The following is a 16063-nucleotide window of genomic DNA, read 5'->3' as shown; positions in this document are numbered from 1 at the left end:
CTACTGAGTCAGAAGTTTGTGAGGTATAGCACAATAAATTATAAGTAATAATTAAATAACTAAAATTGCAGGTCAAATGTTTATATCAGAAGTTAAGTTATGAATTTTGGGGTGCTTGGGTGGCTCAGTCGGTTAAGCGTCCAACTTCGGTTCAGGTCATGATCTCACGATTCTTGGGTTCGAGCCCTGGGTCAGGCTCTGTGCTGACAGCCAGCTCAGAGCCTGAAGGCTGTTTCAGATTCCGTGTCTCCTTCTCTCTCTGACCCTCCCCTGCTCACACTGTCTCTCTCTCAGAAGTAAATAAAACATTTTTAAAAAAAGAAGTTAAGTTATGAATTTAATAATATTTTGTTAACAGCTGCCTGACAGAAAAGGTTGTGGTTTCGATGCCCTGCAGAACATTAATCTGTTTTATTTCTAATTCAGCAAACTTATTTTGAAATGCCTAATAGACAATACAGACCCTATTCCTCAAAATAGTCTTTCAACCGGCGCTACTCCCTGATTATTTAATGAGTGGAATAAATTACTTGAGACAGCTTTTATTCTATATTTGTAAGGATTTGCCTCTAATACCATGTAGCTAAATGAAGTGACACTTGAATGCAGAGTGATTTTTCAAGCATATATGATTTTAACCTTTAGAAAAAAAGGGATTGTGTCTCCTTGTCTACAAGGCTTTTGAGAATTCTGTCAAATCTGAAGCTTTCAAAATTTGATCTGAATAAATGAAAAAACTTCAATTTTACTAGACTTTGTACTTTTTAAATAACCTACCTTCTTTTTTTTGTCTACGAAGATAAAAGCATAACTTTAATATACATTACAATGTCATACAGAGATATTAAAATTGTGTCTCTGCCATGGGTCCTTACAGAGCGCAATTCTAGTAGTTTCACTTTGAAATGTGTATTGTGTGCCGTATATTGTACTGTAGAGGTATATAACACTGAGAGAAGGTCAAGTCTATTCACAAAATTGTTCCAGGACCTTACTAACCTACCTTCTTTAAAGGAATGCAGGGCTCTGTTAAGAATTTTTTTAAACTAGGGGCGCCTGGGTGGCTTAGTCGGTTAAGCGTCCGACTTTCGCTTAGGTCATGATCTCGCGGTTCGTGGGTTCGAGCCCCGCGTCGGGCTCTGTGCTGACTGCCAGCTCAGAGCCTGGAGCCTGTTTCAGTCTGTGACTCCCTCTCTCTCTGACCCTCCCCTGCTCACGCTGTCTCTCTCTCTCTCCTAGAAATAAATAAAACATTAAAAAAAAATTAAAAAAAAAAGAATTTTTTTAAACTAAAAAACCTGCTAGATTTACTGACCTACTTTTTGTGCCTATAACAGACAGCTTCCTCTCTACTAATTTATATACATACTGGCATTTATTGTTACAATAGCATCTCACTGTCTAGTTAGATTTTATATTTAATAGTCTGGCAGTCTCCCAAGAGATTCCCTTATATGATTCTATTCAAACTTACATAGGCTTGTATCAGTCATGATTTCATCACTGAAAACGACAGGCCATTAACAAGTTCAGCCAGAGTCTCCCTCTGTAATCTCAGATTCCACGCGGGCACTCTGGAGCACCACAGAATGCGCCCTTTCGTAACAGCTCTCGGCACATTTGCACACTGGTATAACATCTACTGTTATGTTCTCTTCCCAGGGTTAACATCCTACTTCCTTATTCCAATCCCTCCAATTCCTTTCTTGCCCTACACTGGAAATAAATGTGGTTACACTTACTTCATGTCTGAGAAATCCTTTACTGTAGCTTCCAGTGAGATAATTTGATAAGCTAATATGATGCTTTCCTTTTTTTTTAAGTTTATTTATTTATTTTGAGGGAGAGAGAGAGAGAGAGAGAGAGGCAGTGACAGAGGGAAAGAGAGACTCCCAAGCAGGCTCCATCAGCATGGAGCCCAACTTGGGGCTCGATCCCATGAACCAAACTGTGAGATTATGACCTGAGCCAAAGTCAAGAGTCGGATGCTTAACCGCCTGAACTACCCAAGTGTCCCCCTATTATGTTATTCTGACTCTAATGCACAACCTGGGACCTGTTTTATCCACTCTTGTTGGAAGCTTTTGGGATTTTCCCCTGTGTTTAGAAATTTTACAGTAATGTTCCTCTATGTGGTGTCTCTTTTTCCTTTTGTTTTGCTAGAACTGGAACTCACTCTCATATCTAGAAACTCATGTCCTTCAGTCTGGGAATTTTTCTTTAGTAAGCAGCTCCTTAAATATTTTTTTTCTGAATTCCTACTAATTACATGCAGGCTCTCGGATTCATCTCTAATTTTATCTTTTCTATCTTTTTATCCTATTTTCTGAAAGATATATCCAACTTTATATTCACCTCTGGTATTTATTTCTGTTAACAGTTGCTAAATTTCTAACAATTCTTTTTGTTTATTGATTGGTCTTTGTTTTGAGGATCCTGTTCATGTTTCTTGGTGCAGTATTGCTTCTTAGCTCTCTGGGCATATTAATTACAGTATTTACTTATTTGTTTTCTACCTGCATTGTCTCTGAATTCATTCTTTTCCCACTTGTTTATTTTACTTGACAGCTTTCCTTAGATATCTATCTCGTGACCTTTGGCCATTCGTTCATGCATAACACTAAGATACTAAGAAGGTGATTAGGAGCTGTGTGTGTGTGTGTATGTGTGTGTGTGTGTGTGTGTGTGTCTTTGACTAGTAGTAAGTAGTCCTTGTTATATGAAAATTCGAAGAGAGAGGGAGACACACATACATTGTCCTTTAATTGAGAACTTCCCAAAGTCTGTAGACCTTTTCGCAGAAAAGCCAATTTCCCCAGAGATAAATCCTCTGATTTCCTAGGGTGTGTAAAACTGGCTGCTAGCATTGTTGAGAGTTGAGTGGAGGAAAAAAGGACAGTTGATGGGAAGGAAGGAGGGAGAGTCTTAACCTTGTGCTAGGCACAAACTTTCTACTACTTCTCCATTTTCAGTCTAACACCCCACTCCCCTCCCGGTCCAGCCAACCTCCAAACCAAACAACTCCTCCACCTCCACCTCTACAGAGCAAGCCTTCCTGTCCTTAGTCAAGGTAAGAAAAGAACAGCTATCTTGTGTCTAGAAAATCTAGTACTACAGACTTTCAATAATTTTCCTGTTTCACTCAGTACTTTCAATTCTTGAATACTTCTTAGTTCTAATGCAAAAATGTAGCTATTTCTTATTGGCAGCTTCTCCGACCCCATTCCTTTCTGGCAGTTGGGTTTCTTTTCCTCTGCTCTGCTAAAGGCATCGCCCATCTGCTTTCCATCTTCCAAGTCTATTCTCCAGAATAGATCACATACATAGTCACAAATCAGTCTTCAACAGGTATAAAAAGATTGAGAGCATACCATGCATATTTTCAGATAACAGCACTATGAAATTTGAAGTCAATCACAGGATAAAATTTGGAAAGCCCTCAAATACATGGAAGTTAAGAACACCCTATTAAAAAATGAAGATTAACCAGAAAATTAAAGAAGAAATTTTTAAAAAACACATGGAAACCAACGAAAATGAAAACACAATAGTCCAAACCCTTTAAGATGCAGCAAAGGCGGTCCTAAGAAGAAAGTATATTGCAATCCAGACTTATCTCAACAAGTAAGAAAGTCGTACCTTACACCCAAACAAGCTAGGAATAAAACCAAATAAAGCTGAAAGCCAGCAGAAAAAGAGATATAATAAAGATTAGAGAAGAAATAAACAATATAGAAACAAAAAAAAGCAGTAGAGCAGATCAACAAAACTAAGAGCTGGTTCTTTGAAAGAATAAACAAAACTGATAAACTAGCCAGACTCGTCAAAAAGAAAAGAGAAAGGACTCAAATAGATGAAATCACATTTTTTATCACAACCAACACCACAGAAATACAAACAATAATAATAAGTTTTTCCAAAACTGAAAAAGGAAAAGTGGAACATTTGAACAGATCCATAACCATCAAAGAAATTGAATTAGTAATTAAAAATCTCCCAATAAGGGGCACCTGGGTGGTTGAGTTGGGTTAAGTTTCCGACTCTTGGTTTCAGCTCAGTTCATGATTTCATGGTTCATTGGTTCAGGCCCCATGCTGGGCTCTGTGCTGACAGAGCAGATCTTACTTGGGATTCTTTTGAGATTCTCTCTCTCCCTCTCTCTCTGCCCTACTCACACTCTCTTTCTCAAAACAAATAAACTTAAAAAATAATCCCCCAACAAACAAGAGTCCTGGGCCAGATGGTTTCCCAGAAGAATTCTACCAGACATTTAAGGAGGAGTTAATACCTATTCTTTTCAAACTGTTTCCAAAAGAAAGAAAGAAAGAAAGAAATGGAACAAAAGTTTCCAAACTCATCCTATGAGGCCAGCATTACGTTGATTCCAAAAACAGATGAAGACCCCACTAAAAAGGAGAATTAAAGGCCAGTATCCCTGATGAACCTGGATGTAAAAATTCTCAGCAAGATACTAGTAAATTGATTTCAATAGTACACTAAAAGAATTATTTTCCATGATCAAGTGGGATTTATTCCTGGGCTGCAGGGCTGGTTCAATATTCACAAATCAATCAATGTGATACACTACATTGACAAAAGAAAGGACAAGAACCATATGATCCTGTCAATAGATGCAGAAAAATATTTGACAAAATATAGCATCCATTCTTTATAAAAACCTTCAACAAAGTAGGATAGATAGAACATACCTCAACATCATAAAGGCCATATACAAAAGACCAACAATTGGGGCGCCTGGGTGGCTTAGTCGGTTAAGCGTCCGACTTTCGCTTGGGTCATGATCTCATGGTTTGTGGGTTCGGGCCCCGCGTCGGGCTCTGTGCTGACTGCCAGCTCAGAGCCTGGAGCCTGTTTCAGTCTGTGACTCCCTCTCTCTCTGACCCTCCCCTGCTCATGCTGTCTCTCTCTCTCTCTCCTAGAAATAGATAAAAATAAAAAAAAATAAAATAAAAAGACCAACAACTAATATCATACTCAGTGGGGAAAAATTGAAAGCCTTCCCTCTACGGTCAGTAACAAGACAAGGATCCCAGTCTTACCATTACTATTTAACATAGTACTGGAAGTCTTAGCCTCAGTAGTCAGACAACAAAAAGTAACAAAGGGCATACAAATCAGCAAGGAAGAAGTCAAATTTTCAGTATTTGCAGATAACATGATATTCTATGTAGAGAACCTGAAAGAATCCACAAGAAAAATTGCTAGAACTGATACATGAATTCAGCAAAGTCGTAGGATATAAAATCAACATGCAGAAATCTGTTGTATTTCTATAACAAGCAGCAGAAAAAGAAATCAAGGAATCAGTCCCATTTACAACTGCACCAGAAACAATAAGATACTTAGGAATAAACCTAACTAACGAGGTAAAAGATCTGTACTTTGAAAAGTATAGAACACTTATGAAAGAATTGAAGAGGACACACAGAAATGGCAAAGCATTCCACGCTCACGGATTGGAAGAACAAACAATGTGAAAACATCTATAATATCCCTGCAGCCAACTAAGCCGACTGTGCCTTTTCCCCATGGGGCCCAGTGTGCAATGGCTGCGCACAGCAGCCTCCTTAGTAGTGTATGCAGCCTGTTGATTGTACGGGTTGCCCTAAGGGACCTTGGAGACAGCTTTTTTTGTGGGCATTGAGGTTTGGCCTCGTGCTTTCTCCAATCTAGACTCCAGACAGGCATGAGGGGTGCCTTTGGAAAGCCCCAGGGCACAGTGGCCAGGGTCCACATTGGCCAGGTCATCATGTCCATCTGTACCAAATTGCAGAACAAGGAGCATGTGATTGAGGCCCTGCGTAGGGCTAAGTTCAAGTTCCCTGGCCACCAGAAAATCCACATTTCCAAGAAGTGGGGCTTTACTAAATTTAATGCTGACGAGTTTGAAGACATGGTGGCTGAAAAGCGGCTCATCCCAGATGGCTGTGGGGTCAAATACATCCCTAATCGTGGCCCCTTGGACAAATGGCGGGCTCTGCACTCATGAGAGCCTCAGCAGTGCCCTCCCCATTCGTGCCCACCAATAAATCCTGCTTCCTGTAAAAAAAAAACCAAAAAAAACAAAAAAAACCCATCTATAATATCCAAAGCAATCTACATGTTTAATGCAATCCTTATCAAAATACCACCAGTATTCTTCACAGAGCTAGATCAAATAATCCTAAAATTTGTATGAAACCACAAAAGACCCCTAATAGCCAAGGCAATCCTGAAAGAGAAAAGTAAAGCTAGAGGCATCACGATTCCACACTTCAAGCTGTATTACAAAGCTGTAGTCATCAGGAGAGTATGGTACTGGCATAAAAACAGACACATAGATCAATGGAACAGAATAGAGAACCCAGAAACCTATGGGCAACCCAGAATGGACCCACAAACCTATGGGCAACTAATTTTCAACAAAGCAGGAAAGAATATCCAAAGGAAAAAAGACTGTCTCTTCAACAAATGATGTTGGGAAAACGACTGCAATATGCAGAAAAATGAAAACAGATCACTTATTTACACCAGATACAAAAATAAATTCAAACTGGGTGAAAGACCTAACCATGAGACAGGAAACCATAAAAATATGAGAGGAGAACACAGCCAGCAACGTCTTTGACTTTGCCATAGCAACTTTCTACTAGACATGTCTCCAGGGGCAAAAGGAACAAAAGCAAAAATGAACTCCTGGGACTTCATCAAGGTAAAAAGCTTCTGCACAGTGAAGGAAACAGTCAATAAAAATAAAAGGCAGCCTATGGAAAAGGAGAAGATATTTGCAAATAACATATCTAAAAAAGGGTTAATATCCAAACTCTAAAAAGAACTCATTAAATTCAACATCGAAAAAATACACCCAGTTAAGAAATGAAGACATGAATAGACACTCTTCTAAAAATGACATCCAGATGGCTAATAGACACATGAAAAGATGTTCAACATCACTCATTATAAGGGAAATACGAATCAAAACCACAATGAGACATCACCTCACACCCATCAGAATGGCTAAAATTAATAACACAAGAAACAACAGGTATTGGCAAGGAGGCAGAGAAAGGGGAACACTCTTGCACTGCTGGTGGGAATGCAAACTGGTGCAGCCACTCTGGAAAACTGTATGGAGGTTCCTCAAAAGACTAAAAATAGGACTACCCTACGATCCAACAATTGTGCTATTAGGTATTTACCCAAACAATACAAAATACATATTCAAAGGGGTACATGCTTCCCAATGTTCACAGCAGCATTATCAACAATAGCCAAACTATGGAGAGGGTCAAGTGTCCATTGACTGATGAATGGATAAAGAAGATGTGGTATATACAAACAATGGAACATTACTCAGCCACCAGAAAGAATGAAATCTTGCCATTTGTAAGGACATGGATGGAGCTAGAATATATTACACTAAGCAAAATTAGTCAATCAGAGAAAGTCAAATATATGATTTCACTCATATGTGGAATTTAAGAAACAAAAAGATGGACATATATATGGGAAGAGGGGGGAAGTGAAAAGAGGAAAACAAGCCACCACAAGAGACTCTTAATGATAGAGAATAAACTGAGAGTTAATGGAGGGAAGTGGGTGGAAGATGAGCTAGATGCGTGATGGGTATTAAGGAGTGCACTTGTGATGGAAGTGATGAATCACTGAATTCTACTTCTGAAACCGATATTGTACTTTATATTAACTAACTAAAATTTAAACAAATAAAATTTTAAAAAATAAAATAACTTGGTTCTTGCTCTCTTACTGTGGACTTTATTTTTTTTTTTTTACTTTTTAAAGTTTACTTTTTTATTTTGAGTGAGAGAGAGCAGGAGAGGCAGAGAGAGGGAGAGAGAGAGAGAACCCCAAGCAGGCTCCACACAGGGCTCAAACTCACACACCAAGAGATCATGACCTGAGCCAAAACCAATAGTTGGATGCTTAACTCACTGAGTCACCTGGATGTCCATTACTGTGGACTTTAAATCCATCTTTATGTTTAACTTTTCAATTTTGCAAAGCATACTCTTTCCTTGAGAAAAGAGAGCATTCACTAGGTGGCAATAAAGAACAAAACTATAAGTTACCATATATATTTAGAATCTAAAAAGTTCTGCTGATAAAATATATCAATTGCTACTTTCACTGTAAGTTCTTGTAAGAAAACCCACGCAGTTTGGTCACGTGCATAGTAATTGTAAAGGTCTTAGGTAAATGGGCGCCTCAACTATCTTTTTGTGTGCTGTTTTTGTCCTTGTCACAAAACCTAAAATAAAGAAACGGGGTGTTCAGGACATAAAATAGGAAAGAAACTGATTCAAAATTATATTTTAAAAGACCTCAGTAAAATTTATAATCTGATCAGATTATTTAGTAGAAAGTCAGAAGATAATTGATAGAACTGTTAGTGCATAGTTATCTCAAAAAGGAAAAAGCACGCAGATTTTTAAACAATCAAGGTACACAAAATGAAATAAATAATCCTCGACAGTAATCCTAGAAATGGAAGAGAAAAGGAAACTCAAGATATCATTTCATAACAACTAAATTACCTTTCTTCCTGCTGTGATAACATCAAATATGGTGATTTTACAGTAGAACTGGTATAATCCTGTGATATGATCAACCTTTTCCAGAAAATAATTTGGCAATAGATAATAAAAGCAGTACAAAATTCTTGGGATGCCTGGGTGGCTCAATCGGTTGAGCGTCTGGCTCTTGATTTCAACTCACGTCATGATCTCACGGCTTCATGAGTTCGAGCCCCACGTCGGGCTCTGCACTATCACTACACAGCCTGCTAGGGATTCTCTCTCACCCTCTCCCTCTGTCCCTCCCCACTTACACTGTCTCTCTCAACAAAAAGCAATAAAAAATTCAGACCCATTAGCTCAAGGAGCCCAATCCTGGGACTTCATCCTAAGGAAGGAATTCAACCAAAGAATAAAACCTGTAAATACTAACATGTTGTCAACAGTAATATCCATGATGGAAGAAAAGAAACTGGAAACAACATATCACTTGGATAAGTAATATCACAATGAGAAGGAAAGCTGCCTCCGCGTCTTTCAGAACGTAGACAGGACCAGAAGGACTTCTGGAGTCAGAGGTGCAACAGCAGAGAAGCAGCCCAGCAGGGACAGCCCGATGTAGGCAAGGGAGTAGCACTGGTGACAAGGAGGACAGTCTAGGAAAGAGACGAGCAGCAGAGCCGAACATGGAAAGAGTGACGAAAGAAATGGTGAAAAATGACGGCAGGCTGCTAAATGTCTGAGACAAGACAATGACAACATGGACCACCTGAGACAGAGGCATCTCATTTAACCACTGTGTTAGTCTTATGTGCCAAAAGCCTTCCCTGTGTTTCTGTGCTTGTTTGTACTTCCCAAATTCTCTGCGATCAATCTATATATTTACTATTATATATGATTATACATTACATACGGTGTATATGTAACATATTATTTACAGAATTAGAAAATGTTCTGTGAAAAGAGTAAAATAAAACAACAAAAATCTATTCCTTGCTACTCTGAGTGTGACAGCTTGTTAGAAATGCAGAGCCTTGTGCTCGCTTCGGCTGCACATATACTAAAATTGGAACGATACGGAGAAGATCAGCATGGCTGCTATGCAAGGATGACACGCAAACTCATGAAGCATTCCATATTTTTTGACAATAAATTATATTTAAAAAAAAAGAAACACAGAGTCTTGGACTTCTGGTTCAGGAGGAGACTGTCCAGGTTCACCAGGACAGACCTGGTGAGTCAGAATCTGCAGGTTAACGAACCCACAGTGGTTCCCACATGTATTCATAGTCTGAGAAGCACTGCTCTGGCCCCTTCTGCTCCACATCCCCCAAAGAGTGCAAGGCATGAGAACCTACCAGACTGTGCTGTGGCCTTCCTAGGTGAAGACATGTTGTCCCCATGCCCGGATTAGATGGGTAAAAGGCTTCTGCAGGTACTGAGCCTTGTGCCTTGAGAGTCAGGCAGAAGTTCTGATTAGTATCCTGGGGCCAGCACACAATTGTTGTTCACCTGGTCAAACACACAATGCAAAGGAGTTTCTATTAGATTATTACTGATATTTATTCAGTCAACGTCACTCAATGACTTAATTCTTTGAATGCCACATTTATGCTAAAGTAGGTGTTGGAGATTCAATATTGAATGGATAAGAATTAACTACAGAGCCTGTCTTCAAGTAGTTCATGTTCAATCTATAAAAAGTCCTCAGATAGAATAAGCATGTTTTCTTTTCTAATCTTTGCCTGTAAAAGAAAGAACTGTAAAATCATGTTTAATTACTCCCTCTGGTTAAAACCTAGAGTACATTTTGTTTGGCAACTTCTCCATTAGCTACCTGCAAATGATATGGGATTACTGTAACCTGAATCTAAAAGTTAATGTTTTGAAACATACATATTTCTTTTTTTTAATGTTTATTTCTGAGAGAGAGGAGCGGGGAGAGGCATAAAGAAAGGGAGACACAAAAACCTAAGCAGGCTTCAGGTTCTGAGCTGTAAGCACAGAGCCCAGTGCGGGGCTTGAACTCACAAACTGCGAGATCATGACCTGAGCTGAAGCTGGACGCTTAACCAACTGAGACACCCAGGCACCCCTGAAGCATACATATTTTAGAATTCTGAGATATAGAATGTTAAGAAAGATTATTTAAAACATGTATATAAGGCAAAAAGGTAGGCGACATGTCCTTTTAATATTATGAGGTTAATATTTAATAGGTCCTTCCAAGGATCATTCAATTACATAGAGAATTGTAACTACAACCCATTGTTTAAATCCTAGACTTAGTATAATTACATGTTAACCTATAGATTTTTCTACAACATCAGAGACTACATCAGAGATTATCATCTATTGCCCTGTCAGACATTAAACTAAGCTTTCTAATCTAACCTAGAGTTCTTATTCTAATATTCATTCCAAATGCCTATAAAAATATCATCAAATCTTCTCTGAACTACTTTCGTCATCTTCCTGGTTCCTTCCTCAATCAATACATTGAATAAAATCTCTAACATAGTCATTTCTTTTTTTTTTTTTTTTTATGTTTTATTTATTTCTAGGAGAGAGAGAGACAGCGTGAGCAGGGGAGGGTCAGAGAGAGAGGGAGTCACAGACGGAAAGAGGCTCCAGGCTCCTAGCTGGCAGTCAGCACAGAGCCCGACGCGGGGCTCAAACCCACAACCGCGAGATCATGACCTAAGCGAAAGTCGGACGCTTAACCGACTAAGCCACCCAGGCGCCCCTCTAACATAGTCATTTCAAATTTTAATGCATCACACTTTTAATTTTTTTTAATGCTATTTTGATGAAGGGAAAAAAATCTCTTCTTTTTAAAAGAACAGCAGTGGCCTCATGACTGGTACTGCAGTAATGGACTTGAGTGGTGAGCCTTCCCTGGAAGCAGACTTGAGAAGTTAATGACCTCACTGGTAACTAAGAACCACTGAGAATAATGCCCAAGCTTCTGCCTCCGAAATACATGACTGAAAATATTTAAAATGATACAATCTTAACTAAAGACTAATAAAATGAATTTTCTTTAGAAATTCTCAGACAATTTCAAGATGCTCCTTGGTAATTGGAGATACTCTTAATTAAATGTCAGGGTTTAGGGGTGCCTGGGTGGCTTAGTCGGTTAAGCGTCCAACTTTCACTTCGGTCATGATCTCACGGTTCATGGGTTCGAGCCCCGCGTCGGGCTCTGTGCTGACGCCAGTTCAGAGCCTGGAGCCTGTTTCAGAGTCTGTGTCTCCCTCTCTCTCTGACCCTTCCCTGCTCATGCTGTCTCTCTCTCTCTCTCGCCTAGAAATAAATAAAACATTAAAAATTTTTTAAATAAATAAATAAATAAATAAATGTCAGGGTTTAAATATGCTATATGCTGCATTCCATCAGATCAAACATCTGAATGGTCCTGCACTCCAACAGCTCACAGTCTTTTTATGAATACACTCCCCACATACCTAGGATCTCTCTAATGCACAGGTGAATAGACTGAAATCCATATTAATCCATACCAACAGTCACCTGTTTCAAATCTTTCATGTAAGTCAGTACTGCTCCCAGAGCAAAAAACTCCGATCAGAAACACATACCCATTTCTAGTGTTTATTGGTGCAGTGAGTTTGAGACAGCCCTATAGAAATATAAAAATCAAACTGGAAGAATTTCTCTTCTCTTACACTTGGTCTAGTATGTCTTAGGACAAATAGACAAAAGAATATCTTCATTAAGCTGATTAACATTTAATTCAGTTCGTGAGTTGCAGCTGCTATAGTAAATCAGCAATAGCATGAGATTATAAAATTCAGCATGTGTGTCATTAAAGCCTAGATGGTCTATAAAGCATATAAAAGTAAATTATATAATAAAAAACAGAATCTTCATTTATTATAATGCAAAAGAAAACTTTTAAGGGAATATAGTGAAAGCTTTTACCATATTATCTACCTCTTCCAATGCTTGATTAAGTAATACCCCATCAGGGCTTCCCCTATAATTTCTGTTTTTTATAATGATTTCTACACTCATCTCCCCAAGTTGAACCATAAACACCTTGAAGGCAGGAGTTTTAACTTTTTCATTTTTGTATCTTCAGTGACCAGCACATTCTAGACATTTTAGCACATTCTAAATGTTTGATGGGTTAACTAATTATTTAATTCCATGAAAAATCTGTATGCATCACTGGGCAATCTGCATAACCATGTCAAGAACCCTGGGAAGTCACAGAGGTCAGATCCCTAAATTAAAAGTTTTCCTCCCAACTCCTAAAGAAGATTGCTATAAGGTAGAAAATCAAGGAATTAACCTTGAGAAGGGGGAAAATATTAAAAATCTGTTACCTGCTTTGGGATACAGCACTGAGGATAGACAAATAAAGCTCCAATATGGCATAAAGTGGTCCCATGTGACCATAAGAGGAAGAAAACACAAGAATTTGGTTCCCCCAAGAAACTAATGCAGGACATTTTTCTTCAGAAGTTAGAGCGATAGAGAAGAACCAACGAATATTGTACGTATTCTCAATGCTTAGTTAAGGTGCGATTGTCAGTCTGTCTCAAATACTCTCATAACCAAAGCAGATGCCAGCGAAGACCATTCTGCATATTGGACTTTATGTTGGAAGCAAGATGCCAAAATATAGTTTGAAATGACATGCTCAGCACCTTGTCCTAGCAATTCTAACCTCTAGGGCTGCATACTTCCAATTCTTTTGAAAATTCTACTCTGAGACCTGTGTTGGCCTGGAAGGAAGAAAATGAAAGAAACCCAAATGCCCGTACTGAGTAACTACTACCCGACCTGAAGTCACCTTAGGAATAAGAGTTCTTTCCTGTGAAATCTATATATCTGGTGACCAAATTCTCAGGGCAAGCTTCTGGAACTATTATTATTTAACATGTTTTATGCCGCTTAAGAACTGCTTTTAGTTTAGTGTATTTTTTTAAAAGAATAGTGTTATTGCTTTTTCCAATTAAACAGATCACCAATATTCACGTAGAAAGTGAAGTTGCCATTAGGAAATCTCACTTTTGGCTTATTAGTTACTTTCTGCAATATGTGTGTGTGAGGGTTGGGGGGTAGGAAGCAGGGAGGGACGAGGTGCTGAAGCACAATCTCAAAGGCTATTGGCAGTTCTGGCCAGCACAACGAGGCAGGAAAAAGAAACAAATGTATTCAAATACAGAAGGAAAAAACAAAGCTGTCTTTATTCCCAAGATTAAGATAGGTGTGCATAATTATACTTCAACAAAACTGATTTTTTAAAGCCATAAAAAGATAAATAATCTACTTCAGTAAGTGTAAAATAAAACGCAGAGGTCATTGTGTAAAAATTATTTAAAAAATCAAGCTATTAATGGAAGTTTAAACATTAAAGAGCTGTTAGCCACCGATTATAGAAATGAGAGAACTGTTACCCCTTCACGGGTCCTTTTACCATCTTGTTTGTATTATAAAGCACTGGAATTCACTTGCTCAGTCACTTGCAACTCAGGGATTGACATAGTTACCATGAGCCACACTCTGAGCAAATACTTTTTCAATTATTAGAATGGCGTTAGTAAAAATAACGACTTACTAAATACATTTGAAAATGACTTCTTTACCTAGATGCTTCTGCTGTTTAGGTATCAAGATAAACAGTCTTCTATTATTTGTTTCACCCACGACATAACTTGCTTTGGCATCTTCCCTCAACCCTCCTGAACATCAGGTCCATCTGTCTGTCCATCGGTCTGTTCCTCCTTTTTATCTTCCCTCTTCCCTTCCTCTTGCTCTTTGGGAAATATACCAGTAATTACATGAGTGTGCCTGGCTATTCCAAAGTATATAATTCCTGTACCTCTAATCAATAGACCTTGGCTTGTGTATCTCAAGGAACTATTTATTTATAGGGTACAGCTAAGCCTTTCCATAACTGAGATTATGTCAGGCACAAACATATATGCATTACATACGTGTGCAGACAAGAGTTGATATAGCAGGCCTTAGGCTGCTACACTTAGAAAAACCTACCTGCAAGGCTGGCTCATGGTTTTCATCTGGGAACTTGCCAGGCAAAATTTTCCCTAAATGATAAGAGTGACTCACTGTGCCTACTGTATGTGCTGTAACTATGTGGTGTAAATAATTATGTGGTGTACGCTGAACATCTGCTTGCTTTCTGGACATCCGGAATCTCAGTGACCACCATCAGTCACACAAATACTGTGTGCCTTCATGACTGACCCCCCAGAAAACCCTCAATTCCTAGCCTCAGGTGAGCATCCTGGGTAGACAACACTTCACACAAGGTATCACAATTTGTTGCTGGGGGAATTAAATACATTCTGTGTGACCTCGCTAAGTGTGGACTCTGGAAAGCTTGCACTTGGTTTTCTCCTGCAAAGAACTGAATGTTTGTGTCCTTCCAAAGTTCATATACTGAAACCCTAATCCCAAGGGGATGGTATTTGGAGGTGGAGTCTTTGGGAGGTAATTAGGTCATGAAAGTGGAGACCTCATGAATCGGATTAGGGACCTTATAGGAAGCAGAGAGCTCTCTTTCCACCAGTGAGGACACAACAGGAAGACGGCAGTCTGCAACCTGGAAGAAAGTCCTCATCAAAACCCAACCATTCTGGCACCCTGAGCTTGGACTTTTAGTGCCCAAAACTGTGAGAAAGAAATGTTTGTTGTTTAAGCTACTCAGTTTATGGTATTTTGTTGCAGCAGCCTGAAGTTACTCTCACAAAAATTGGTACTGAGAAGTGGGGATGCTGCTGTAACGAATACTTGATGCAGGAGCACTTTGGAACCAGGTAAGAATAGAGGCCAGAAGAGGTTCAAGGTGCACGCTAGACAAAACCCAGACTGCCATGAAAGGACATTTAAAGGCAATTCTAGTGAGAGCTCAGGAAGAAAAGAAGAGTGCTACAAAATTTCCATTTTCTTAGAGGATACATAAGTAACCACAAACAGAATTTTGGTAGAAATATGGATGGTATAGGTGATTCTAATGAGGTCTCAAACTAAAATGAGGAGCATGTCACTGCACAATGTTAAAGGGTTGAGGGGACAAGGTGGACAACATATATGAACAGTTAGAGAATTTAAGTAGAGTGACAAAGTACTTTAAATAATCAAATGGAAATGCTAGAAATAGAAAATGATATCAGAGATAAAGGATTTCTTAGGTGGATCTATTACAAGACTGAACACAGCTGAAGAGAAAAACTGTTAAGCTTGAAGACAGTTAAATAGAAATGATCCAAAATGAAACAAGCAGATGAGTGAAAATCGGAAGATCACTCAAAAGTTGTGGGTCATTATTGAATGTCCTAATTTCTGTATAAGTGGAGTCACCAAAAGAGAGAATACTTAGAAATTTCTGTGATTAATAGATGACAAGAAATCACAAATCAAAGAAATGTTCAGAACCTGAATTGGGGGGCAGGGGGGATGTATGGATTACAAACATCATAGTCCAAATGCTGACAAACAAAGATATTGTAGAAATCTGGGAGGTACCTAGAAAAAAC

General features: G+C 38.7%; 1 protein-coding gene and 2 non-coding genes across 6 annotated transcripts in view; 2 read left to right on the top strand and 1 right to left on the bottom strand.

Annotated features, from left to right (window-relative positions):
• Positions 1 to 16063, bottom strand: part of PTPN20 (protein tyrosine phosphatase non-receptor type 20) — a 111218-nt gene that overhangs the window by 83422 nt on the left and 11733 nt on the right. For all 4 annotated transcript variants that reach the window (XM_039233760.1, XM_039233759.1, XM_039233761.1 and 1 more), the window contains exon 2: positions 9893 to 10046. In XM_039233760.1, coding sequence (XP_039089691.1) covers positions 9893 to 9926 — 34 coding nt within the window. In that variant the 5' untranslated portion in view covers positions 9927 to 10046. The remainder of the gene's footprint in view (positions 1 to 9892; positions 10047 to 16063) is intronic.
• Positions 5516 to 5648, top strand: LOC120232830. Its single transcript, XR_005528656.1, has one exon. It is a non-coding gene; the product is annotated as a small nucleolar RNA SNORA70 (small nucleolar RNA).
• LOC120232827 lies at positions 9571 to 9677 on the top strand. The gene has a single exon (XR_005528653.1). It is a non-coding gene; the product is annotated as a U6 spliceosomal RNA (small nuclear RNA).

This window comes from Hyaena hyaena, unplaced genomic scaffold, assembly GCF_003009895.1.
Source record: "Hyaena hyaena isolate Hyena2069 unplaced genomic scaffold, ASM300989v1 scaffold_78, whole genome shotgun sequence".
NCBI classification, from domain to species: Eukaryota; Metazoa; Chordata; class Mammalia; order Carnivora; family Hyaenidae; genus Hyaena; species Hyaena hyaena.
This window is presented reverse-complemented; position numbering and strand designations above follow the sequence as displayed.